Here is a 22,373-nt window from a genome sequence, read left to right on the forward strand (position 1 = left end):
CTGCTAACTCGAAAAACTCGAAATTTCTGAATAACTAACCGACCTAACGTGTCGGTAATGATATCAGTAATATTGGGCCTGTATTTACTAAATATGGGATTATATCAAAAACAGCACTATTTTCCTATCATTCTACAAATTAATAAAGAAAACAGAAATCAAAATGTTAAGGGCTGTTTTAATGGGATTTGTAGTATTCCCATACAGTTGTGTTTATTTATAGCAGTAGTCTATACAATTATTGCTGTACAGTGAGCCATTTAAACATGTTTCGTATGTGGTGTTACATATGCAAAGTTTGCATTATACTGAGTTCAGTGGCTTATTGCGGAGAGGCCCGTGTCACGTCCTTTTCTCAAGATTTTTAAGGGATAAATACAAAGTTCACTTTATTTAAAATTAACATTATGAGCCAGAACATTACCACAGGCTGCTACTGTGTGTAGCAGTCAGCAAATCTTTCCTTGGCATTCGGGTTTATATATCTGCTGTCATGTGACCTGCGCTCAGCCATCTTGTGGAAAACGAAGAGAGAGAGAGAGAGAGCCCAGAGAGAGCCACACAGCTCGTATACAAACCTTGTGCTGTCAGAACAAGCGAAGGTAAGACAGCCAAAGTTTGACACACTAGCGAGGAAAAAATCATTCGCGTTAGGTAGCCGCCACGTCAGGGGGGCAAATTGCGAGGATCTGGGGCGCTTGGGGTTGTTGGTTCTACCACCATGTTTACTTGGCCTTGCAGCACCGGGCCCCAGTGCCTCCGTGTGCGTGTCTGAGCCGCGCGAAGTGCGGGTTGTTTTGACAAGGAAAGGTAGTCGTCGATCCAGGCTGCTCGGGAGGCCGCGTGGAGCTAGTTGGCTAACCCGTTAGCATGCTAGCAATAAGCATTGGTGATTGGATGGGAGGGGGGGGATTAACTTATTCCGGAGCAGTGTTACACAGTTTATGTGAATTATAAGCTTTACCTACTCTCTTGTGATAAACTAAAACAGTGTCAGTACACGCGTCTGCCTTTACTTGTCACACATATACGATAGCTAGGTTGGGATTAAACGTTGCTGGCTAATTAGTTAGCTAGCACGCTGGGATAACCACCGTTGGCCATCGTCTTTCTGGATAGCAAAAATACTCTGCACCAGGCAGTAAAGCGGCTCTTTAACTACAATTCTGCCGCCACCTTTCCGCACGTCTATAACCCCACTATGAGCATTTAACCGTCGGAAAACATGCTGGATAATGACAGTCACGAATGAGCAGTGAATGCTTTAAATATCCACGTTAGGTGTTTACAGGACTTGCTAGTTTGCTGCGTTGGCTAACACAGTGCTGGCAGCTGAGGGTGATTTGCTGAACCTTCCTCAGTGACCATCACAGCGAGCATTGCAAAGCCAGCTTTAACATTATTCAGCAACATTAACTTCACTTAGTACGTAATCAAGGCTGGGGTTTGACTACTGTAGTTTTGTTAGGAGTTAAACTATGGACTCGGTGACTTTCCCGAAAACTTAAAAGGAGTTTAACGCTCACTCCTATTTTGTACCATTTAAGCTGCTTAACAAAATTGTAACGGTACGTTGACTTCATAAAACTGATAAGTTATATTGCTGTGTACAGATTACGCGTTAATCATTTCAAAAAACGCCGTATCGTTATATAAAGCCGGCCAATCAAAGGTCTAGCTTTAAAGTGTGCCTAAACTCACAGAAGAAACACCACAAATGTCGCAAGCCCCCCTCCGGTTGCTGTATTTATTGCTGTAACTACCAACTTACACGTGGCTTATTCAGGCTTCCATATGGTCAAGGCTATTGTAAGTCAGCTGTCGCCGTTTGTGCCTGATGTTTGAGGAAGGCCTGTGCCTTAGATCTGTGCTTCCGGGTGAAGGGAAGGTCTTAGTAGTAGGGACACTAGCATAAACAAACAACTAATGATGCTGGCATAACATGATTATTTTGGGGAGAGTTGTTTTTGCTGAAAGAAAGTCCATCTCAGTCGTCAATTACAGGTGTCTGCCACAGCCTCCTTGCAGGCTGCGAGATGTCCTAAAATAGCTTTAGCACATTGAAATTGTACACTGGTTGTGTGCTTGTGGGATGGGCTACATAGCCTGAGGAGTTGAAATGCATTAAAGCCAGGGACAAACCCCTAATGTGTTTGAAATGCCTGAGTTTTAGTTTTCAAGATTTTCAGCAATTAAAGTAAAAACTGTATATACAGGTGCAGACCAGTACTGCATTCCCCTGTCTGTTTATGCCACATGCAATTTTGGAATACCCATTTATGTTTCCAAGTCAAGACATGCACATATCCAATTTTGAATGGATGCAGTAACACTTGTAAGCAGTATAAGGCTGCATGACTGTCTGTCTTCTTTTTTTGCTGTTGTCTTTTTGGGGGGCCGGGATGGCAGGTGTTTGGCACTAATCCTTTACCTCCATTTCCACATTTGCAGAACTTCAAGGGAGAATGGCCGAAACCCAGACACTTAACTTTGGACCAGAATGGTAACTGAACTGGTGTAATTTAATAATTATTGTGGATGAAGTGATTTTTAGGTTGTGAAACTGGTTTTCTGCGTGGGCCTAGTGCAGGTTTTCTCGTTCATGTTGAGACCTGTTGCTTGATTGATGTTTCTCTGTCCGTTATGTTTTTACTGCTTTGTCTCTGTCTGCAGGCTGCGTGCCCTGTCTGGAGGAGGAGGCAGCAGTGGTGGTGGTGGAAGCAGCAATGCTGTTGCCTCTCCACCCCTCTCACCTGCATTGCCAAAGTATAAACTTGCAGAATATCGCTACGGGAGAGAAGAAATGTTAGCACTTTATGTAAAGGATAACAAGGTGGGTACGTCCGTAACGTCAGCGTTAGATGTTGACGCAAGATCGTAGCCATTGTGATTTTCATACAAAGTGTGTGACTGCCAAGATTAAATTTCATCCCCCATATTTTGTTGTGCTATAATAGTCTTTGAAAATTGAATGAAATGGATCTTAATGGTGAAAACTTGTACTGTGCGTTTGTGTTGTCCAGATCCCTATAGACCTACACGATAAGGAGTTTCTGCCCATATTGCAAGAGGAGCCCCTGCCACCTCTGGCACTCGTGTCTTTTACAGAGGAGGAACAGGTATCAACCAGATCAGAACAATGACATTAATGTCAAGCTGGCCTGAGGCCAATTGAAATATTATTATTTTAATGGCATATGCATTGCATTTACTAATTTAGCTTTATAATACAGAGCGGATACAAAGACAAGAGCTCAGACTTGGCTTCCCCTCCGTTTGCTCCCCTCCCTTCTGTTTGTATTTGCAGAGAAATTTTTCCATGTCTGTAAACAGTGCAGCTGTACTTCGGCTCACGGGGCGTGGAGGTGGGCTGATAGCAGGGGCACCAAGAGGCCGAAGTACTTCAAGGGGTAGAGGTAAGAATGTATCTAAGCTCATGAATACATGAGTAAGTTGTGTTTCCTTTTATAATTTCAAGGAGAAGTAATATGTTGGATTTAATTTCTAGACAGACAGGTTTAATTCTTTGTTGAAGAAATGAGGCTGTGTTCTTCCAACAAGAGTGTTTTGAGCTACAAGGGTACTTGTTACCAAATGCAGTGGTCTGATTGGTCAGATCAGTTTATTTGGAGCTGAAAAACTGAGCTTGGTTCAAAAAATAAATCCTGCAAATTTGTCCAGGGAAGTTAAAGGCCTTTAGATGCCAGTCCAGAAGCTCCCACACGTTTAATCAGTGAATCAGTATAGAAATGTTTTGTCACAAGATAAAAGTGATCACTCTTGACAACTTTTTATTTGATTTCCCTCTATAAAATAAAGGAAGAAACAGAACCAACTCAGCAAAATGTTGCCTCGCACTGATGTGCCCTAAAGGTGGAAAATTGTCTGTGAAAGCAGACGGACGTTTGTTGAGGTGTAGTCAAGATGCATATCTATTTAAAAAAAATGAGTATTTTCTCACACCAGAGTAAAATAAATTACTGTTAGTCAGCCTTGGAGCAAAGGATATACATTCTGCCTTCTGCTGAGCATAAAGTGTTCATCTGTGAATCTGAGATTATTCCAAAGGAAATTTGTAAAGTTTCCTGGTGTAAACCGTTGACTGGAGAGGTGGGTGTTGCTGATAATTCTCAGCTTTCCATCTACATGGCTTTTCACAAAATCAGTCTACGTCTTCTTTCGCTCATCATTCTTGGAAATTGTAAATAATAAGATGAGGCATTTACATAATGATGGCTAGCTTGCAAGGTGTAGGCTGCAATAAGGATCGGTGTAATATTTCAAGATTCTTGCATGCTAATGCACTCCAGTAAAGGTGCAGTGTTAGACAGAGGTCATGTTAAGTTTGTGGCAACAGTATGTCACTATGATTTCAAATTGACCTTTGACTTAGTTCAAAGACTTAACCTTTTATCTGTAATAATTTTCTAAAATATAACGTGTTAAGAAACAAACGTCTTTTATAGAAACTGCTATGTTACCAGCTACCAGAGTTTGGTCTTGAAATTCAGATTATTTATTTACATATTTTTTTAAACAATTTAAGGCCCTGATGTCTGGACTGTTGATCTTTTGCTGTCGACATGTTCAGTTTTACATACACAGTGTGGGCGAGGTTAAATATTAATCAGAAATAGCTATTAATATTCATAAAATAACTGTTGTTACTGGCATTGGTCATGTCAGGTATACTTTTCCTGAACTAATACTTTAAAGTTTGATCAAGAGGTCACGCTATAGCTATATAGATAGGCAGTTTAATTATAAATAGAAAGTTAGTCATAGTGACACAAAAAAGTCTGAAAGTAAGTTATTGTTCTTCACTAGAAGCAGTCAGTGTGCCCCAGGGTGGCTGTGGCTACAATGTAGCTTGCCATCACCAGTGTGTGAATGTGTGTGTGAATGGGTGGATGACTGGTTGTGTAAAGCGCTTTGGGGTCCTTAGGGACTAGTAAAGCGCTATACAAATACAGGCCATTTACTATGGCAGTAAAACATTGCAGAATACTTCATCAGCCAAACTGATTTGTCCTTGTTCAAGGGTGTTGTCTGTGAGTCATGAGAGAAAAGATTCAATTAAAAATCTCAGGAACTGCTTTCTTGTACACCTCTGGATAAAAATGTGAATGGAGAGTACACCATCATGATTCAGCAGATTTGGGTTTATGGACCATGGTAGAACTCCTGCTGATGAATATAATGCTGAATGCAAATAATTTGCAAGAGGAATTGCTGGAGTATCTTAGCGGCATTTGTTCCTTTATAACCGTGTTAAATATCCCAACCAAAGGAAAGCCTGTGGAATATGATTATGAGCAACTGAATCTCATTAGTGTTTGTGATTGTTTTCAGGTCGGGGCAGAGGAGATGGAGGGTTTTACCAAAGAAGTTTTGACGATGTGGAAGGTTTTGGTCGTGGAGTAAGGGAGATGCATCGCTCCCAAAGCTGGGAAGAAAGGTATTAAAATGTTCATCTTTTTCTGTCAAAGCTTGAAGTTTTTTTTCCCTTTCGGCATAACAGTCATAACTTTATATAATGACTTTTCTTTCTATCAATAGGGGAGATAGAAGGTTTGAAAAACCAGGTCGAAAAGACCCAGGTTGGTGTCACATTTTGCTCCTCAAATAATCAATATGTGGTGATCTTTTGGGGCGAATGAACTTAGCTTATCTATTTGTTGCTTTGTTTTTGTGACAGATGCTGCTCCAGGACATTTTCAGATCAATCACAGTAAGTGTGTTTATGCAAGTTGAACTTTTGACCAATAGGAAGTTGAGATTTTTGAAGAATGTCGATGAGGCATGAGTTTGGTAACATAGATTATGATCTCATTGTCGATATAATCATTATTTACCTTTCACTCCATCGTTTTCAGTGCGAGGTAATTATGAGGACGGTGGAGCAGGACTCCCGAGGAAGCACGACTTCACGCGTTCAGAAAGTGAGAACTGGCGTACTTCTCGTGATGATCAGAATGGTGAGGATGATGAGGGGGGTTGGCGCCCGGCAGGTTCTCGGCGGGACAATGACCGGTGGTGCCCCCCAAGCCCAGGTGGGCACTGCACAGTCCACGTTACCGATACATTTATCAGAGATAAATGTATTTGTGGTGACTGCCACTGCCTGTTTGAGAAAAAAGTTTTTTGTTTCACAGCCAAACTGCTGGTTGGTTTTTGGAATTCATGATAGCACACAAAGTTGAATTCAGTTGAATTCTCCAGCTCCACCTCTTTCTGTATCATGGGCATTTTGTTAGCTTGGCTGTCAGTAATTTACTGCTTCTATAAAGTACCAGCCAACAAAGCGTGCATAGAGTGAGATTAGTGATTCTTCACCATTGATTCTTTATTTTAAACTGCTTTTCACTTGCACAGGCAAATGTATTACTTGAACATCTGCATGAAGTTAAAGTATATCATGAGTAAAATGGTTTTCTCATTATTTTCCAATGTTTTTTTTGTATTTATTTTGTCTTTCCAGATGGGCCTCGGTCAGCAGGGTGGCGGGAACACCCAGACCAGCGTCGCCGTTTCCCATTTGATGCAAGAGAAGACGAGCGTGGCTACAGGAGGCCAAGGTCAGGGAGTGGCAGCCTTGAAGATGAGAGGGACAGCCTGCCAGAGTGGTGTCTGGAGGATGCAGACGAGGAGGCGGGCACCTTTGATTCATCGGGGGCATTTCTCTCACTCAAGGTGATTTCATGCAGAAACCATTATACTGATAAATGGCAAGACTTGACTATCCTCAACTGGCTTCAAAACACTAATGGCTTAAAGGGATATGTGTGCCAAATTTTCAAAAGTGTTTTTTTTTTCCCTTCATAATAGCAGAAAGCCTCCAAGGAGCCGATCTTGGAAGAGGCAGAGATTGAATTCAAACCCTTGGAAGTGTGTGAAGAGGGCCTGGAGGACGAAGACTGCCAACCCAAGGAGACCAAAGAGACAGAAACCGAGGCCAAAAGAGAAGCTGACCGAAAAGGTCAGTCACGGTTTTTACATAGAAGTACATCTAAATAGACTGTAAGACTCACAGTTTTGTAAGCACGTTGGAAATGAAAGTCTTTTTATGAAGCGCACAAAAAGACTGGGCTGTTTCACTTTTGGGAAATGGCATTCCCCGAAGCCAAGCTCAGCCTTCAGGGTGATGGCGGTCTCTTACTGTATGAACTTCTGTATGAACTTTAGAGCTCTGAGCCAGATTGTAGCCAAATCACTGCTCAGGTCAGAGCAGCCACAGACATGGCTTCACCCACTCCAAGAACCATCCTAGGAGTTTGAAATCAGCACAAAGTCTGAGCTTCTGTGGGTTGGTAAATGACAGCCATCAAGAAGAACAAGAAATGACTTGAAGTTTGTGGGATATGCAAAATATCATGCATTAGATTTTGTTTTTTTAATTTTTTCACACCAGTTTGTTTCGATGTACAGAAGGGAAAAAATTCTCTTGTAGTTCGAACATTTTGTCAGCAGTTTCCAGAACCAGATTTTAGTGTGAGTGCCGCAGTATGACCAGTAACATAAGATTCCAGAAAAATACTTGTCATCAGTCAGATTTCAGTGATTTATAAGGTCTTGCAGTGTGAGCCTAGCATTAGTGGACCAGCATGTTGACTGGAAACTGGTTGAGATGTACTAATGCAATAATTTCATATACATCCCAGCAGTTGCTTAGATTAATATACTTTCAGGCAAAGTATTGTCTGTAAGGCGAAATTGTGGGAGTCTTTCAGCCACTGTCTCAAGGACACTAAAAAACACAATGGATTGCGCTGCAGGTGCTGGGCTGTTTTGTGCTTCAACCATTTTTCTAAAATAAAATGATGGCTGTTTAAAGGCGTGATTCAAACATGACAAAAGAATGTGGAAAATTATGTGGATGTGATACAATATCAGCTAATCACTGTTGACACAACGCACACATTTTAATACACATTTTTTAATATTACAAAACCTAATTATTATTTATGACAATTTCATATTGTGATTTGTAATTTTTACTTTAGAGTTGGCTAGAGTACCAGAGGAGGCCCCACCTGTTCCTCCAACTGCCTCAGATCCCCATTCTCCTGCTCAGTCTTTGTCCCCAAACCTGCCCAGCAGGACAGAAGACCCTGAGAGGCCAGCTGAGCGACAGCCACCCCTGGAACTCCCCCCAGAGCCCTGCAAAGTCCCTGTGCATGTCCCCATGTCTAATAGCATACTGGAATCTCTTCCTATGACGCACATTTCTACCACCCTTACAGGTGGGACTTTTATGCAGTTTCACTGTAAATATGACTTATTTTTTCAGCATGTGCCAAAAATACAAACATCTGCTTTTTGTTTTGTTTTTTTTCCATACAGAAGTTTCTGCTCCATCACCTACTCTCCATATACCACAGCAAAAGTCTATAGAGGTTTCTGTGCCAATGAACAATCCTTTACCCTTTCCTTCAAATATAATGGCACCTTTTGGCAGGCCCAACACTGTGTCACATGACACTGATGAAGACGAGGGATTAAAACACTTTGAACAGGTAATTATGTAAACTTTTATCATGAAGGTGTGTCAGCAGGACTGGTCACCCTCTGGGGTCTATGGATGCGCCAGTGCGTCAAATTCACATGACCAATTTAAGACGACGCAGCGACCCAAAGTCTCCATTTCAACTTGGGTCAAAAGTGCAGACTTCAAACTATATACCAGTTTTTAAATTGTGTCGATGGGCCATGTAAAACCAGAGTTATGATAAGAAATACACGCAATGTTTTTTTTTTCCTGAACAAAACAGTGGTGTTTACAGCGGGAAGAAACGGTAAAAACAGCATTTTCTAAGGACAGCGCTACCAAACACGCTCCGCTTGCGAGTGAAAAAAGAAAAAACACCCCTTCCCTGTTGGTGTTAAAGCGTACCATGTTAGTCAATCAAAAAAAATGATATGGTAACATGTGACACTTGGTTGTTCAGGAAGAGAGGGACGTTTTAGGAGTGGCACTGGCAAGAGAAAGCGAGCGAAAGAAAGAGCAAGTTTTCATATGTGAGACATTAGTGACGTTAATTGTGTTTGGAGGCTATAGTTGGTGTGTTGTGTAGTCATTGTTTTGTTTTGTGTGTCAGTTATACTGCTGAATGTCACATTTGATCCAAAGAAGCCACAAAAGGCAGATTCCAGTGTAAATGCTGTCTCCACATGGAAAAGAGGACTGTATTTTGTATCATATCTATCTAATAGACTCCAATTTGTGCATGTAAATGGAGAGTCCTCTTCACACACTGAGGTTAATTATGGAGTTCCACAGGGTTCAGTGCTAGGACCAATTCTGTTTACATTATACATGCTTCCCCTAGGCAGCATCATTAGAAGACATAGCATACATTTTCACTGCTATGCAGATGACACCCAGCTCTATCTGTCCATGAAGCTAGATAACACACACCAATTAGTTAAACTGCAGGAATGTCTTAAAGACATAAAGACTTGGATGGCCACTAACTTTCTGCTTCTTAACTCAGATAAAACTGAGGTCATTGTACTCGGCGCTGAAAAGCTTAGAAATATGGTATCTAACCAGATTCTTACTCTGGATGGCATTACCTTGGCCTCCAGTAACACTGTGAGGAACCTTGGAGTCATTTTTGACCAGGATATGTCCTTCAACGCACATATTAAACAAATATGTAAGACTGCGTTCTTCCATTTGCGCAACATCTCTAAAATTAGAAATATCCTGTCTCAGAGTGACGCTGAAAAACTAGTTCATGCATTTATTACTTCCAGGCTGGACTACTGCAATTCATTATTATCAGGATGTCCAAAAAACTCACTGAAAAGCCTTCAGTTAATCCAAAATGCTGCAGCAAGAGTACTGACAGGGACTAGAAAGAGAGAGCATATTTCTCCTGTTTTGGCTTCCCTTCATTGGCTTCCTGTTAAATCCAGAATTGAATTCAAAATCCTGCTCCTCACATACAAGGTCTTAAATAATCAGGCCCCATCTTATCTTAATGACCTTGTAGTACCATATCACCCTATTAGAGCACTTCGCTCTCGCTCTGCAGGCCTACTTGTTGTTCCTAGAGTATTTAAAAGTAGAATGGGAGGGAGAGCCTTCAGTTTTCAGGCCCCTCTTCTGTGGAACCAGCTTCCAGTTAGGATTCGGGAGACAGACACTATCTCTACTTTTAAGATTAGGCTTAAAACTTTCCTTTTTGCTAAAGCATATAGTTAGGGCTGGACCAGGTGACCCTGAATCCTCCCTTAGTTATGCTGCAATAGATGTAGGCTGCCGGGGGATTCCCATGATGCATTGAGTTTTTCCTTTCCAGTCACCTTTCTCACTCACTATGTGTTAACAGACCTCTCTGTATTGAATCGTATCTGTTATTAATCTCTGTCTCTCTTCCACAGCATGTCTTTTATCCTGTCTTCCTTCTCTCACCCCAACCGGTCGCAGCAGATGGCCGCCCCTCCCTGAGCCTGGTTCTGCCGGAGGTTTCTTCCTGTTAAAAGGGAGTTTTTCCTTCCCACTGTCGCCAAAGTGCTTGCTCATAGGGGGTCATATGATTGTTGGGCTTTTCTCTGTATCTATGAAGCGCCTTGAGGCGACATTTGTTGTGATTTGGCGCTATATAAATAAAATTGAATTGAATTGAATTGATACCCCTCCTGTTGTCAGACCTGCAGGGTTTAGGCCTGTGGAATTCTGTCTTATAGTGGATAGAAACTTTGGAGTTGCATAAATAATTTGTGTGCCTTCTTATTTGATGCTGCACGCCTGATTGTTCTGTAAATAGTTTTAAATGGTTATATAAAAAACACCTGAGACCTTGGCTGCATTTTTAGGTAAATAGTACCATTTAAATTTGTTGTTTGCAAAACTTGTGCATTATGTTTTGAAATTTGCCATTTTTATTTGCATTTCAAGTTATGAAAATGATTCGTTTAACATATTTGTGGTTTGTACAGTAAAAAATATAACTTTTTTCTACTCGGATATTTAATTTTTTGTCTTGATTTAGATCAATTGTACTAATATAGTATGTCAAAATATTGATACCAAACAAGGCAAGATAAACAGTTTTTGAAGGTGAAATATAAAGGTAAAATCAAAAGTAATCAAAAACGGCCAATTATTCCCTGGACCCCAGAGGATTAATGACCAGGTTTTTAAAAGCAACTCTTTTAAAATCCAAAACATAACAGCTTCTTTTTTTAATCATCTGAGACGAGGCAGTCTTTTGTGTCAGTTTTGATTTGGCTTAGGAGTAATTTTAATGCCTTTTCTTTATTTAAAAAAAAAAAAAAAAACTTTCCAGGAGGCGGAAAAGATGGTAGCGTACCTACAGGACAGTGGGGTGGATGATGACAGACTTGCAGCAAAGACTTCAGAGAAGCCCAAGCCTGCAGGCCTGCCCCTTACCCATGAAGCTGCTCTCAAGTGGTTTTACAAAGACCCCCAGGGGGAGATACAGGGTAAGCCTGGACTTCATCTGGTCAGAGTGTAGCTTAGATTGTAGTTTTGTCTTAAAAACAGACTCCTGAATGTTTTCTGCTTTCTTTTTGTGCTCCTTTAGGTCCATTCAGTAACCATGAGATGACAGAGTGGTTTCAGGCTGGGTACTTCACAATGAACCTTTTGGTCAAAAGAGGGTGTGATGAAGTATTTCAGCCTCTGGGAGAGATCGTGAAGATCTGGGGCAGGGTACCATTTACTCCAGGTTCTGCACCTCCACCTCTACAGGTAAGGATCCTGCAAAGTGTGCTCCATTTGATTCTTAAACGTGGAGGGACTGTTTTTCAAATCAGAAGTAGAATCAGTACTACCTTTTATCCTGTAGGTGGTGTAGTAGTCCTTTTTTAAAATAGAAGGGTGTGTATGGAAACGCGAGGAAACCTCCTTGTATTATCTTTTAAAGCACAATATAAGATGAACTCTTTTCAGTTCAAGCCTCCCTGTGATGCTGAATTAGATGGGCAGCTAGAAAGATGGAGATCAGAAGCTTTTTAATGCTTTGCTTTTTCTCCAACTTGATTTAAAAACATGATTTTTTTTATTGTAATTCTTTTTTATTATGTTTTGAAGGGAGATGGGGATCAAGAGAGGTTGAAGAGGCACCAGGAGCTCACTGCTCTCAACCTTTACCAGTTACAGCAGTTCCAATATCAATACCTCCTCAGGTATGCCAGGCTCAGATTTGACACTACATCAGCAAATTCACACAGCTCACTTTGACGCAACAAATTGGCAAATTGGTTTACATATGAAGTATTACTGCCCAAGACCTGCAGACAGACTGTGGTGTGTAAAACTGGTAGAGTTCCCGTTTAAGTTGAGACATTATTGCTTATTTATTCTTGCTTTCTGTGCAACAATAACTTATTTCGATTAAAAAATACTAGTTTTATTGACTCAACACTTCATCAAACATTAAGTTGGTTTATAAAAAAGTTCCAGTTTAGCTAGTGAGGACAAGAAGATTTATGGCTGCAGTGAAGGACATGCAGAGGGTGTGGTGTGACAAAAGAGGATGCTAAAGATAGGGTCAGATGATCTGCTGTGGCGACCCCTAAAGGGAGCAGCTGAAAGAAGCAGCAGCTGATCCAATATTGATTTGACACAATGCATAAATATCAGCCTCTGACTTTGGTGAATGTCATCTTATTTATTAATAACTGCTTTTCTTGATGGATCTATGAACTGTCCACATTATTTGTGGTTTTATTTACCAAAAAAAAAGGTTTATGGAATGCTTTTAATGCCAAGAGAAACAGGAGCTCCCAGACAAAACCTGCAACACAGCAGGGAGAACAGGCAAACTCCACATGAAAGGGTTGAAAGTGTTCAAACCCATGCTGCTTTTGCTTTGATTCCGCACTACAAAACCCCCCAGCCACTATACTGCTTTTTTTCTAATCACTATCTACCCAACTTCCTCCCTTTAGGCAGCAGTATGCTCAGGCCCTGGCCCAGCAGAAAGCTGCAGCTCTTAGCTCAGCTCCTCTTCAGCAGCAGCAGCAGCACCAACAGCAGATCAACCTGCTTCAACAGCAATACCAGGCTCTTAAGATAAGGTTGATAGCATCATTATTATCATAAGTATTTCAGTGTTTAAAAATGTTACCTCTAGAGACATCAAGGGAAACTGGATCCATTAATGTGTTTGCTTTATATTACTGTAGAGCATCTGAGAGCCTCCTACCTCCTGTTACCCGATCTCTGTCTGTACAAGACTCTGGTTCTGTGTGGGAAATGCAGAACCCGTCTACTCAGGCTTCCTGCACAACTAACCTCCAACAAGCTTCTCAGAGCAGTGAGTTTCTTACTTTAGTATCTTGAAGTTGATGGAAATGTGTTTTTGTGGCAAGTGTAATGTATAAAATTGAATCATTCTCAACAGCGTGGGATAGCAGCAGTGTATGGGATTTACCCATAGACTCCATGGCACAGGCTCCAACTATTGAGCAGATGCAACAGTTTGAGAAGGCAAAGAATGCAAAGGTGATTAAAAATCTTGGTCTACGAGTGTTTTACAGTGTCTCTACTAACCTCTAAAGATCTCAGAAGTTTGGAATACAGCAATAGAAGTCTGAAATGTCAGACTATTATTTTGAGATCACGTTTCTGTGAACAATGCCTTAAGTTCATTATTTTGCTTTGTGTCAGCTGGAGCTGGAGAGGCGTGAGGCAGAAATGAGAGCTAAAAGGGAGGAAGAGGAAAGGAAACGGTTGGAGGAGGCCCTGAGAGCTCGACAGGAGGAGGAACGGAAACGTTTGGAAGAAGAGGAGCTTGCACGGCAGAAACAGGTGGAACGCTTTCATAGAAGCACTTAAAAATGGAATGAGCACATGTCTTAGTGGCACTGGGCAAAAAGACAATCTTTGAGGTTTTCTTATTCACACAGTGTAAGAGGGGGCAGACTCTTCTGCACCTCCGGCCTCTCATTTCTGTCATTTAAATAAATTCTAACCAATGAAGGGAGTCTTAGGTCAGTACTGTAAAGAGTGGAAAATTCACATGGGCAGCAAAATTCAATGTTAAAGTGGGTTGAGCAGACTTTTTACCCATGAAGCTAGAAATGCGGAATTGACTTTTACTGTAGGGAAAGACGTTTTCCCTCTAGATTTCTGCCTGTTGAAGCTGTAAAGTAGAACCCATTTCCTGATCATTTTTTGTAGTAGAGACAAAAAACAAAACAAAGGGCAGTATTGATGTATCAGGTGCTTTATACAGATACAGTATGTCAGAGTTGCATTGTAATGTAAAAAAAGGTGGCACCAGCTAGTTTGTAAACAGTGTTGCTTGGAATTTGCTAAGCATTCATTGCTTAGTAAATTCTTAGTAATATTGTTTACAGACTAGCTGTAATCAGGCTTTATTCATGTTGCGTTCCAATGACAACAACCACTGGGTTGTCAAAAAAAAAAAAGATATCAGTTGGGTTTTTATGTTTTGGAGTCACCCTTTGATTTGACTGACACAACATTGTGAATTTTAAGGAGGAGGCACTAAGACGGCAAAGGGAACAGGAAGAAGCACATCGGAGACAAAAGGAGGAAGAGGAAAGAATGGCACAGGAGGAAGCTCTTCGAAGATTAGAAGAACGGCGGAGGGAAGAGGAGGAGAGAAAGAAGCGAGAAGAGTTCCTACGCAAACAGGTAAGGGTACAAAATCGTGTCTAATAATTCCTCTTCTTGAACCCAGCACTGAGCTTATTGGGTTTTTGTATCTGCTTCACCAGGAAGAGGAGCGCAGAAAGCAGGAGGAACTGGAAGCATTGCGGAGGCGTGAGGAAGAGAAGCGAGCAGAGGAAGAGGCGGCAGCCGCTGCAGCCGCTGCTGCCCTGGCCCAACAACAGGAAGAGCAAAAGAGGAGAGAGCAGGAGGCCCAAAGACAGCAGGAGCTGCAGAGACAGAGACAACAGCAACAAGAGGCCCTCAGGAGGCTGCAACAACAGCAGCAGCAACAGCAGCAGCTTGCACAAATGAAGGTATAAACAGAACCCTTATTTATTACAAATACAGAGCACGAGATGACTTTAAGGTTTACAAAATGCCTTATCCTGGTCCACAGCTTCCATCCTCATCAAAGTGGGGCCAGCAGTCACCAAACACTATAAACCAGACTCAGAATGCCCTGTCATTGGCCGAGATCCAGAAATTGGAGGAAGAGAGAGAACGACAGACGCGGGAGGAGGTAAGAAGAGTGGACCAGTTTAATTTTCAGTGAACTGCTGCTTTTCAAAAGTGTAACCAGTCTGTATACACTATATTAATTTTTTCATACACTGAATTGCCAAAAGTATTCACTCACCCATCCAAATCATTGAATTAACATGTTCCAGTCACTTCTATGGCCTCAGGTGTATAAAATCAAGCACCTAGGCATCACCAAGTGCAAGGCAAAGCATCAGATGCAGTGGTGTAAAGCATGCTGTCACTGGACTAGAGCAGTGGAGATGTGTTCCCTGGAGTGATGAATCCCGCTTCTCCATCTTTCAATCTGATGGATGAGTCTGGGTTTGGTGGTTGCTATGAGAACGATGCTTGTCTGACTACATTGTGCCAAGTGTAAAATTAGTGGAGGGGGATTGTTGTGTGGGGTTGTTTTTCAGGGTTGGGCTTGGCCACTTAGTTGCAGTGAAAGGAACTTTGAATGCTTCAGCATACCAAGACATTTTGGGCAACTTTGTGAGAACACTTTGTGGATGACCCCTTCCTGCTCCGACACGACTGCCCACCAGTGCAAAAAGTAAAGGTCCATAAAGACATGGATAAGCAAGTTTGGTGTCGAAGAACTTCACTGGCCTGCACAGAATTCTGACCTCAACCCAAGAGAGAACACCTTTGGGATGAATTAGAGCAGAGTTTGCAAGCCAGGCCTTCTCATCCAACAAGTCAGTCTGACATCACCAATGCTCTTCCGAAAAAAATGGTGGAAAATTCCCATAAACACTGCTAAACTTGTGGAATATCTTGCCAGAAGAGTTGAAGCTGTTTTACCTGCAAAGGGTGGGCCAACATCATATCAAACCATATGAATTAAGAGTGGGACATCGCTCAAGTTTGTACGTGTGCGAATAATTTTAGCATTAATGGTCTATCATCTGTCATCAGTACTTTGTTTCTTGTTGTTGAGATGCTGTTTCTATATATATGTGTATGTGTTTATATGTATATTAATACTGTGTTCACTTCACAGCATCGACGTCAGCAGCAAGAGATCCTTAAGCTACAGCAACAGCAGGCCCTGCAGCAGGCTCAGCAGCCTCATGCCAAGTTGTCGGGTTGGGGCAACATGGGCAAACAGCCAGTTGCCACCAAGTCTTTGCTGGAGATTCAGAGGGAGGAAGCCCAGCAGATGAAACAGCGGAAGGAGCAGCAGCAACAGCACCAACAACATCCTATTGTTGCCCCACAAACGCGCACTCAAAACAGAACTGTATGTGACACAAACAATAACACAAGATATTGTTGACTGAAACAGAATAAGAGCTTCGTAGAAAAGCAGAGCTGTATATGAGTCGTTAGTGGAGTCAGCATTTTAAGCCAGAATATCATTAATAACATCCAAAATATCGACTAATGAAATTTTCATTTAAATCCCAGGAGGAGTTGACAAAATTGTGATTTGATTGTTTTTTTGTTTTTAAATTAGTGACTTTACAAATCTGCTGTTTTATGCCTCTGCACGAGCAACAGCTGTGATCAGAGGCATACCTCAGATGTTTCTTCAGATATGGCACAGATGTTTGCTTGAAACCAGAGATGAACTGATTAAAAATTGATGGTCTGTTTAAGCAACAGCTGAAGAATTCAGAAGCCAGTCGGGTGAAACTTTGAACACGTTAGTCAAAAAACGAAGTACCATAATCATCTGTGGCATCATTATGATCTGCAGAAACACTTTCCTGGCTGTAATGTAGAATGTCTTTCTTTGTCCCTCCCTCCCTCCCTTTTGGAGGCACTTTAACCACAAGGCAGTAATTGTTGTTCTTCTGGTTTTACGTTTCACTTCTGCAAAAAGGAATTCCAGCAACTACACCAGTTATGATGAATCGGCAAAATCCGCCGATTTTCAGAATCAGCAGATTTTCACATAATCTGTTTGTTTTCTTACTTTGTAACCAAATATTTGCAGCTCATCCTTTTTCTGACTTTTAAGCTGTGAAGTTTTACACTTTTATTTCTTAAGAAACCAATCTGGGTTCTTGAACTGATAGATGGACAACACTATCACATCAGTCAATTTCTTTGGAAACTTTAAATTGTCTTTTACCATTTTTAGGCATTTTATATACCAACTAATGTACTGATATCTTATGAATGTAATGGGCCAATTAATCTGAGACGTGTCTGGTTCTCTTCACAGACTTCTCTGAGTAACTCTGTGTGGGGGTCTGTTAACACCAGCAGCAGCACTAACTGGGGCTCGGACTCCAGCAGCATCTGGGGTGACACCCACAACTCAAATATGGGTTTCTGGGATGAGGCTGTGAAGGAAGTTGTCCAGCAACCTCAACAGACCCGAAAAGGCAACGCGCAGAAGAACAATAAAGGCAACGCCAACCTCAGGTATTTATTTAGAGTGACAAAACTTTACAAACCCTCTTAGTCACAGGCTGTGATGAATAGCATGATTTGCAGCGTGAGGGATATGAGTAACACGCAGATCTTAGTGACTTACTTTGTCTTTCTCTTTCATTTGTTTGTGCACATGAAGTAACTCTTTGAGTGGGCGAGCCAATAAGAAGGTGGAGGAAGAGGAGAAGCTGCTAAAGTTGTTTCAAGGTGTCAACAAGAGTCAACAGGACACGTTCATGCAATGGTGTGAGCAGACTCTGCACACCCTCAACACGGCCAACAACCTGGATGGTGAGTCTTTAAATATAATTTAATATGAAGTCATCCCACCAGGAACTATTAATGGGCCCTTTCTGGAAGCCAAACACAAATATTCTCCTCCTCCTCTCTGCCAGTTCCTACGTTTGCATCTTTCCTCAAAGAAGTGGACTCTCCGTACGAGGTGCACGACTACATCAGGGCCTACCTGGGGGACACTCCCGAGGCCAAGGACTTTGCCAAGCAGTTCCTAGAACGTCGTGCCAAACAGAACGCTAACCAACAGAAACAGGCACCACAGAAACAACAGCAAGCCCTCAAGCAGCAGCAGCAACAGCAGGTGAGCAGGACTTACAAGAACATGGGTTGTTACACCAATTGTCTCACTTCCATATATGAATTGTAATGAGGTGAAAGTGATGTTTCACTTCACTATGTGGCTTTTCTGGCTGTATGCAAAAACTAAAACTGTTGCATCACCCTTTAGATGACCCCAGAAAGATGCCATCCATAACAATGTTTTTTTTAATCAGCTAATTTATAAATCTTAAGTCATAGCAAGTGCCAACATGGCAATTCTTTTTTCTTTCTTTTTTAGCCTGCTCTTTTTAAATAATAGAAAAAGAGATTGTCGAAAAGGTGAATTTTATCACTACATCAATGTTATGAAGGATTAATCCATGTTGCTTTTACTAAAACATGAAGGCAACCTTTCGTCTATGTTGTCTGTAGTCAGAGCAGCACCTTTTGTTTGTATAAAACCTGACACGCGAATGAAAATTTTTTTTGTTTATTGGAAGAATAATCTGAGTGTAGTGGTTTCTTTGAACTGTAAACACAGTGGGCACTCTCACATTGTTTTCCACCACATTACCACAAATGAGGGAGGCAGAATATTAGGAACACTTTTAAATGCAATGTGGTCCAGTACACCAACACCTCCTAATGTCACATCAATTTTGCACATTAACAGTGTTGTTTACAATGGCACTAAAAACTCAGTGTCATAATTTTGTAAAAGTGGAATTTATGGCAAAGTGCCTGATCATATTAACGGGTTTGGTTCTTCTACCATCAGGGTTGGGCTGATTTTAGTAAGTGGTTTTTATTAAAAGGTAAAATACAATTTAGTTTATCAAATAGCCAAAAACATCAGAGAATTCAGTTAAATATGTGAAGACTCTGCCTTGACTGTATGATCATTCATGCTTCCATACACAGTCACTCCTCCAAAGCAAACTCCCATTAATTGAAAAGTTTGATAGCTCATATTTATATTAAAAAAAATTATATTTGTGGATTAAAGTGGACCGAGTGTAGTATATCATAGTTTTACTTTTAAGATGTGATTTTTAAGCATCCAGGATTTTAATCATACTATAATCTGTCAAATTACACTTATGAAGCTCGTGCAACACTACGTTGTGGTGACAGACGTGTTACTTTGACACCTTTGTCTGTTTAACACACCTTTGAGCTGGCCTCTTTCTAAGTAGTGAAGAAAAGTGGGGCATCCATTCAGTGAACACATATGTCTTTTGGCTATATTTAGAAAATGCAAGGCTTTCAGTGAACTTTTTAAAGCTAACTGAACAATCATCAGGTGTCTGGCTTGTCCCATCTGTGCAGTCAGATTGTCTGTCGGTAATGTTGCTGTCAATTTTCTTGATATTTATTTATAATCACATCTGTCAACCCTGGATATTTATTATTTGGTGATTTGTATATATTGTGCTATTCCTTATATCTTAACATATTGTACTGTTAAATAGTCTAGTGTGATTCTGATTCTGATGATAAAAGTCGGGGTAGAATTACAGGAGTAGTTTGTTCCTTGATCAGAAGGTGGCGCTGATGGAAAAAATTATATGTAACAAAAGGCAAACTGAGCATTACATGACACCATTACGCCTTTCTTCACCCAAGTTTATTGTTTCAATTGCAGTAGGTTGCATCAGTAGCCTCGTGTGTTTAATGTCTTCAAGTAGAAACATTGACATGAGAAAAAAAATAAAAGATGCGGGTTTTTTTCGAGGCTCATCTTAAGCTATTTAGCACCTCCTTTCTTTTGTGAAAGTTTTAACGCTGTCACTAGTGGCAGTTCCTATTATTTCGCACTTCATTTCCCTCCACAGTGAATTCGAAGCATTAATGTTAGCTCTGGTTTCATCATTATGTTCAGCGATATCTAGTGGGACTGCGTTGAGCCTTTTCCCTGAGAGCTGAGCCGTCTTTTAAGTGCAAGTTTCTCTCTTTCCAAGGATTCTGTCTGGGGTGGAACAGGATCTTCATCAGTTTACCAGTCCAACCATACGAGTGGGCAGCAGCAGCGCTTTGAGACAGTCACCTCAGGGAAGAAGAAAAAGAAGCAGAAGATGGTCCGGGCAGACCCCAGCCTACTAGGTTAGGACAAACATCCATCTGAAAAATGATTACTTTTTTTGTGTTTCATGTGCTAATTGAGTTGTTTCTTTTTACATTTTCAGGTTTTTCTGTGAACGCGTCATCTGAGAGATTGAATATGGGAGAGATTGAAACTTTGGAGGACTTTTAAGGGACTGCAGCCAAGCAAACCCCCCCACCCCCACTGACTGTATCCAATTTGAACAGCAGCTGCTTTACCCGAACCCCCAACTGCTTCCTCGACTTTCACCCTTTATTTTTCTGTTTCCCTTTTATCAGGAGTACACTGGCCATTGAGGCAGAGCGTATTTTTCTGGTGCAAATGGACCTTTGATCTAAAAGTTTAACCCTAGAGAGAAACAGACTGGAGCAAACAGTCGAGGGATACCCCCAATGGAGAGTCTGCTGATTTGCTGACATCTCTTCAGCTGCTTCATCCAAAATTAACAAATTTAAAATTTGGCCTAAACTGTATCTCATTGTTTTGTTTTGTTTTCTATATATATTTTGAAGTGTGGATACATGAATGGGGTAGCTTGGGAAAGATTGGAGATTATTTCCATTGTTTTTTGTTTTTATTTATTGAGTTCCCCCCTACACTTTAGTTCCCCACCCCCTTCCTCCCCTCCTCCCTCTTTTGGCTGGGTGTTCATGGATAATGACAGCAAAGTAGAGCCCAAGGATTCGTGCCCACTTATGTCCTGTTTTAAGGACAAGTTCAAAAGTTCCAAGTAGTTATCTATTTCTTGTAAAATACTAGGCTGTTTAAAGAATAAACTTTCAATTCTGCATCTGTATTATAATATATGAAAATGATCTGCTGGAGTCATACTTTTTTATTGCAGTATGAAATAATAAAACAGTCTGATGTGTGGGCTGTTCACACCTGTGTCTGAACCATTCAGAAAAACTGCAAAATATGTGTGTAACTGATTTTTTTTTTTTTTCCATTAACCCGGTCACACTGCAGGAAACCACATTTTAGACATCCTGTCCGTGAATAGCTCGAAATGTATGCATGGTAATTGAATCAGTGCCAGGTGATTAAGAGGGTCTATTAATGAAATTAAATGTAGGAACCATGGGACAAGTTAATTATCTATGCATTTAGCCATGTAGACACGGCCAAGATGACCTGCTGGTGTTTAAGTATAAGAACACTGACTGGCCACAGTGTTTGGTACAGTTGTTCTACTGTTCATTAATACAATCACATATACCACATGGACAAGGTCAAGATGATGGGGAATTAGTGTGACTTGCACAACTGTAAACATGACATGATTGTTGATGCAGACAGGCTGGTCTAAGTATTTCAGAAACTACTGATCATCTGGGATTTTCCCATACATCTATCTCTGGGATTAACAGGGAATGATCTGAAAACGACAAAAGAAAGCATGACTTCAGTAACTCAAACAACCACGGCATGCAGAAGAGCATGCACAAAATAACCTTGAAGGAGATGGGCTACAGGTTGGATGTTTTGAGCAACAGAAGACCACACCAGGTGCCGTTACAAAAGCAGATATGAAGCACTGTGTGATGCTGTCATGTGAGGAATGTTTCCAGCACCTTGCTGAATCTACTAATCTATCTAATTGAAGACAGTTCTGAAAGCAGATGGGAGTTCAACCCAGTACCAGTAAGGTTTAGCTAATAAAGAGTCCATTTAATGTATTTTGCGTGCAGTAAACCAGATTTTTGCTCCTTTATTTCTTTCAATTTTTTCCCACATAAGCAGTTTGTTTTGTTTTTTTAAAATCGAAACTAACACTTAAGCCTCGAAAGTACAGTATCAAAAACAGCTTACTGATATTGAGGAAGTAAAACTGCATCTTTCCACAGTGCTGGCGCTAGTGTTAGTTACATGGTCAAGTCATATTTTTAAATCCACAAAGGGGAAAATTCTCCCATAAACAACAAAACATTTTTTTTAGCACGTGCTCTGGAGAAGCGACATGTGATGAGTATCCGTAAGGCAAAAACAGGAATGATGAGCTTCCCAAGAATGACTTGCTAAGATTGACTTGACCTACTTATAGTGATCAGCCACAACACTAAAACTATGGCTGAAAAGAATAACAATCATCTTGTTCCAATGAAATGTTTTGCAGAAGTTACTTTGGCTGTGAATCTCTCGGCTACA

The 22,373-nt window shown here is 41.0% G+C and overlaps 1 protein-coding gene across 8 annotated transcripts; it reads left to right on the forward strand.

Moving 5' to 3' along the window:
• The first annotated feature begins 472 nt into the window (after nucleotides 1-472).
• gigyf2 (GRB10 interacting GYF protein 2) lies at nucleotides 473-21,588 on the forward strand. 8 transcript variants are annotated; one of them, XM_085139483.1, is made up of 29 exons: nucleotides 473-602; nucleotides 2,452-2,503; nucleotides 2,674-2,833; nucleotides 3,024-3,119; nucleotides 3,308-3,416; nucleotides 5,353-5,458; nucleotides 5,560-5,600; nucleotides 5,699-5,731; nucleotides 5,877-6,053; nucleotides 6,482-6,693; nucleotides 6,829-6,979; nucleotides 8,004-8,243; nucleotides 8,344-8,516; nucleotides 11,298-11,454; nucleotides 11,556-11,722; nucleotides 12,065-12,159; nucleotides 12,925-13,053; nucleotides 13,162-13,292; nucleotides 13,380-13,480; nucleotides 13,646-13,786; nucleotides 14,480-14,638; nucleotides 14,722-14,970; nucleotides 15,054-15,176; nucleotides 16,182-16,421; nucleotides 17,352-17,554; nucleotides 17,703-17,854; nucleotides 17,959-18,161; nucleotides 20,083-20,224; nucleotides 20,308-21,588. In XM_085139483.1, the coding sequence occupies exons 2-29, from the start codon at nucleotides 2,466-2,468 to the stop codon at nucleotides 20,373-20,375; spliced, it is 3,996 nt and encodes a 1,331-aa protein (XP_084995609.1). In that variant the 5' UTR covers nucleotides 473-602; nucleotides 2,452-2,465; the 3' UTR covers nucleotides 20,376-21,588. The 8 variants fall into 8 exon arrangements, with proteins under 8 accessions (XP_084995609.1, XP_084995610.1, XP_084995612.1 ...); XM_085139484.1 differs by lacking the exon at nucleotides 473-602 and adding an exon at nucleotides 619-810; XM_085139486.1 differs by lacking the exon at nucleotides 473-602 and adding an exon at nucleotides 898-1,568.
• Nucleotides 21,589-22,373: the final 785 nt, after the last annotated feature.

The sequence above is a fragment of the Neolamprologus multifasciatus genome, chromosome 18 (assembly GCF_963576455.1).
Source record: "Neolamprologus multifasciatus chromosome 18, fNeoMul1.2, whole genome shotgun sequence".
NCBI lineage: Eukaryota > Metazoa > Chordata > Actinopteri > Cichliformes > Cichlidae > Neolamprologus > Neolamprologus multifasciatus.

What these genes read in the sequence shown, in the direction of transcription:
- gigyf2 (XM_085139483.1), top strand. Translation starts at nt 2,466, where the DNA reads ATGGCCGAAACCCAGACACTTAACTTTGGACCAGAATG. An exon ending in CTTTTACAGAGGAGGAACAG is followed by an intron (nt 3,120 to 3,307) that starts GTATCAACCAGA and finishes TTGTATTTGCAG; the next exon opens with AGAAATTTTTCCATGTCTGT. An exon ending in ACCAGGTCGAAAAGACCCAG is followed by an intron (nt 5,601 to 5,698) that starts GTTGGTGTCACA and finishes TTTTTGTGACAG; the next exon opens with ATGCTGCTCCAGGACATTTT.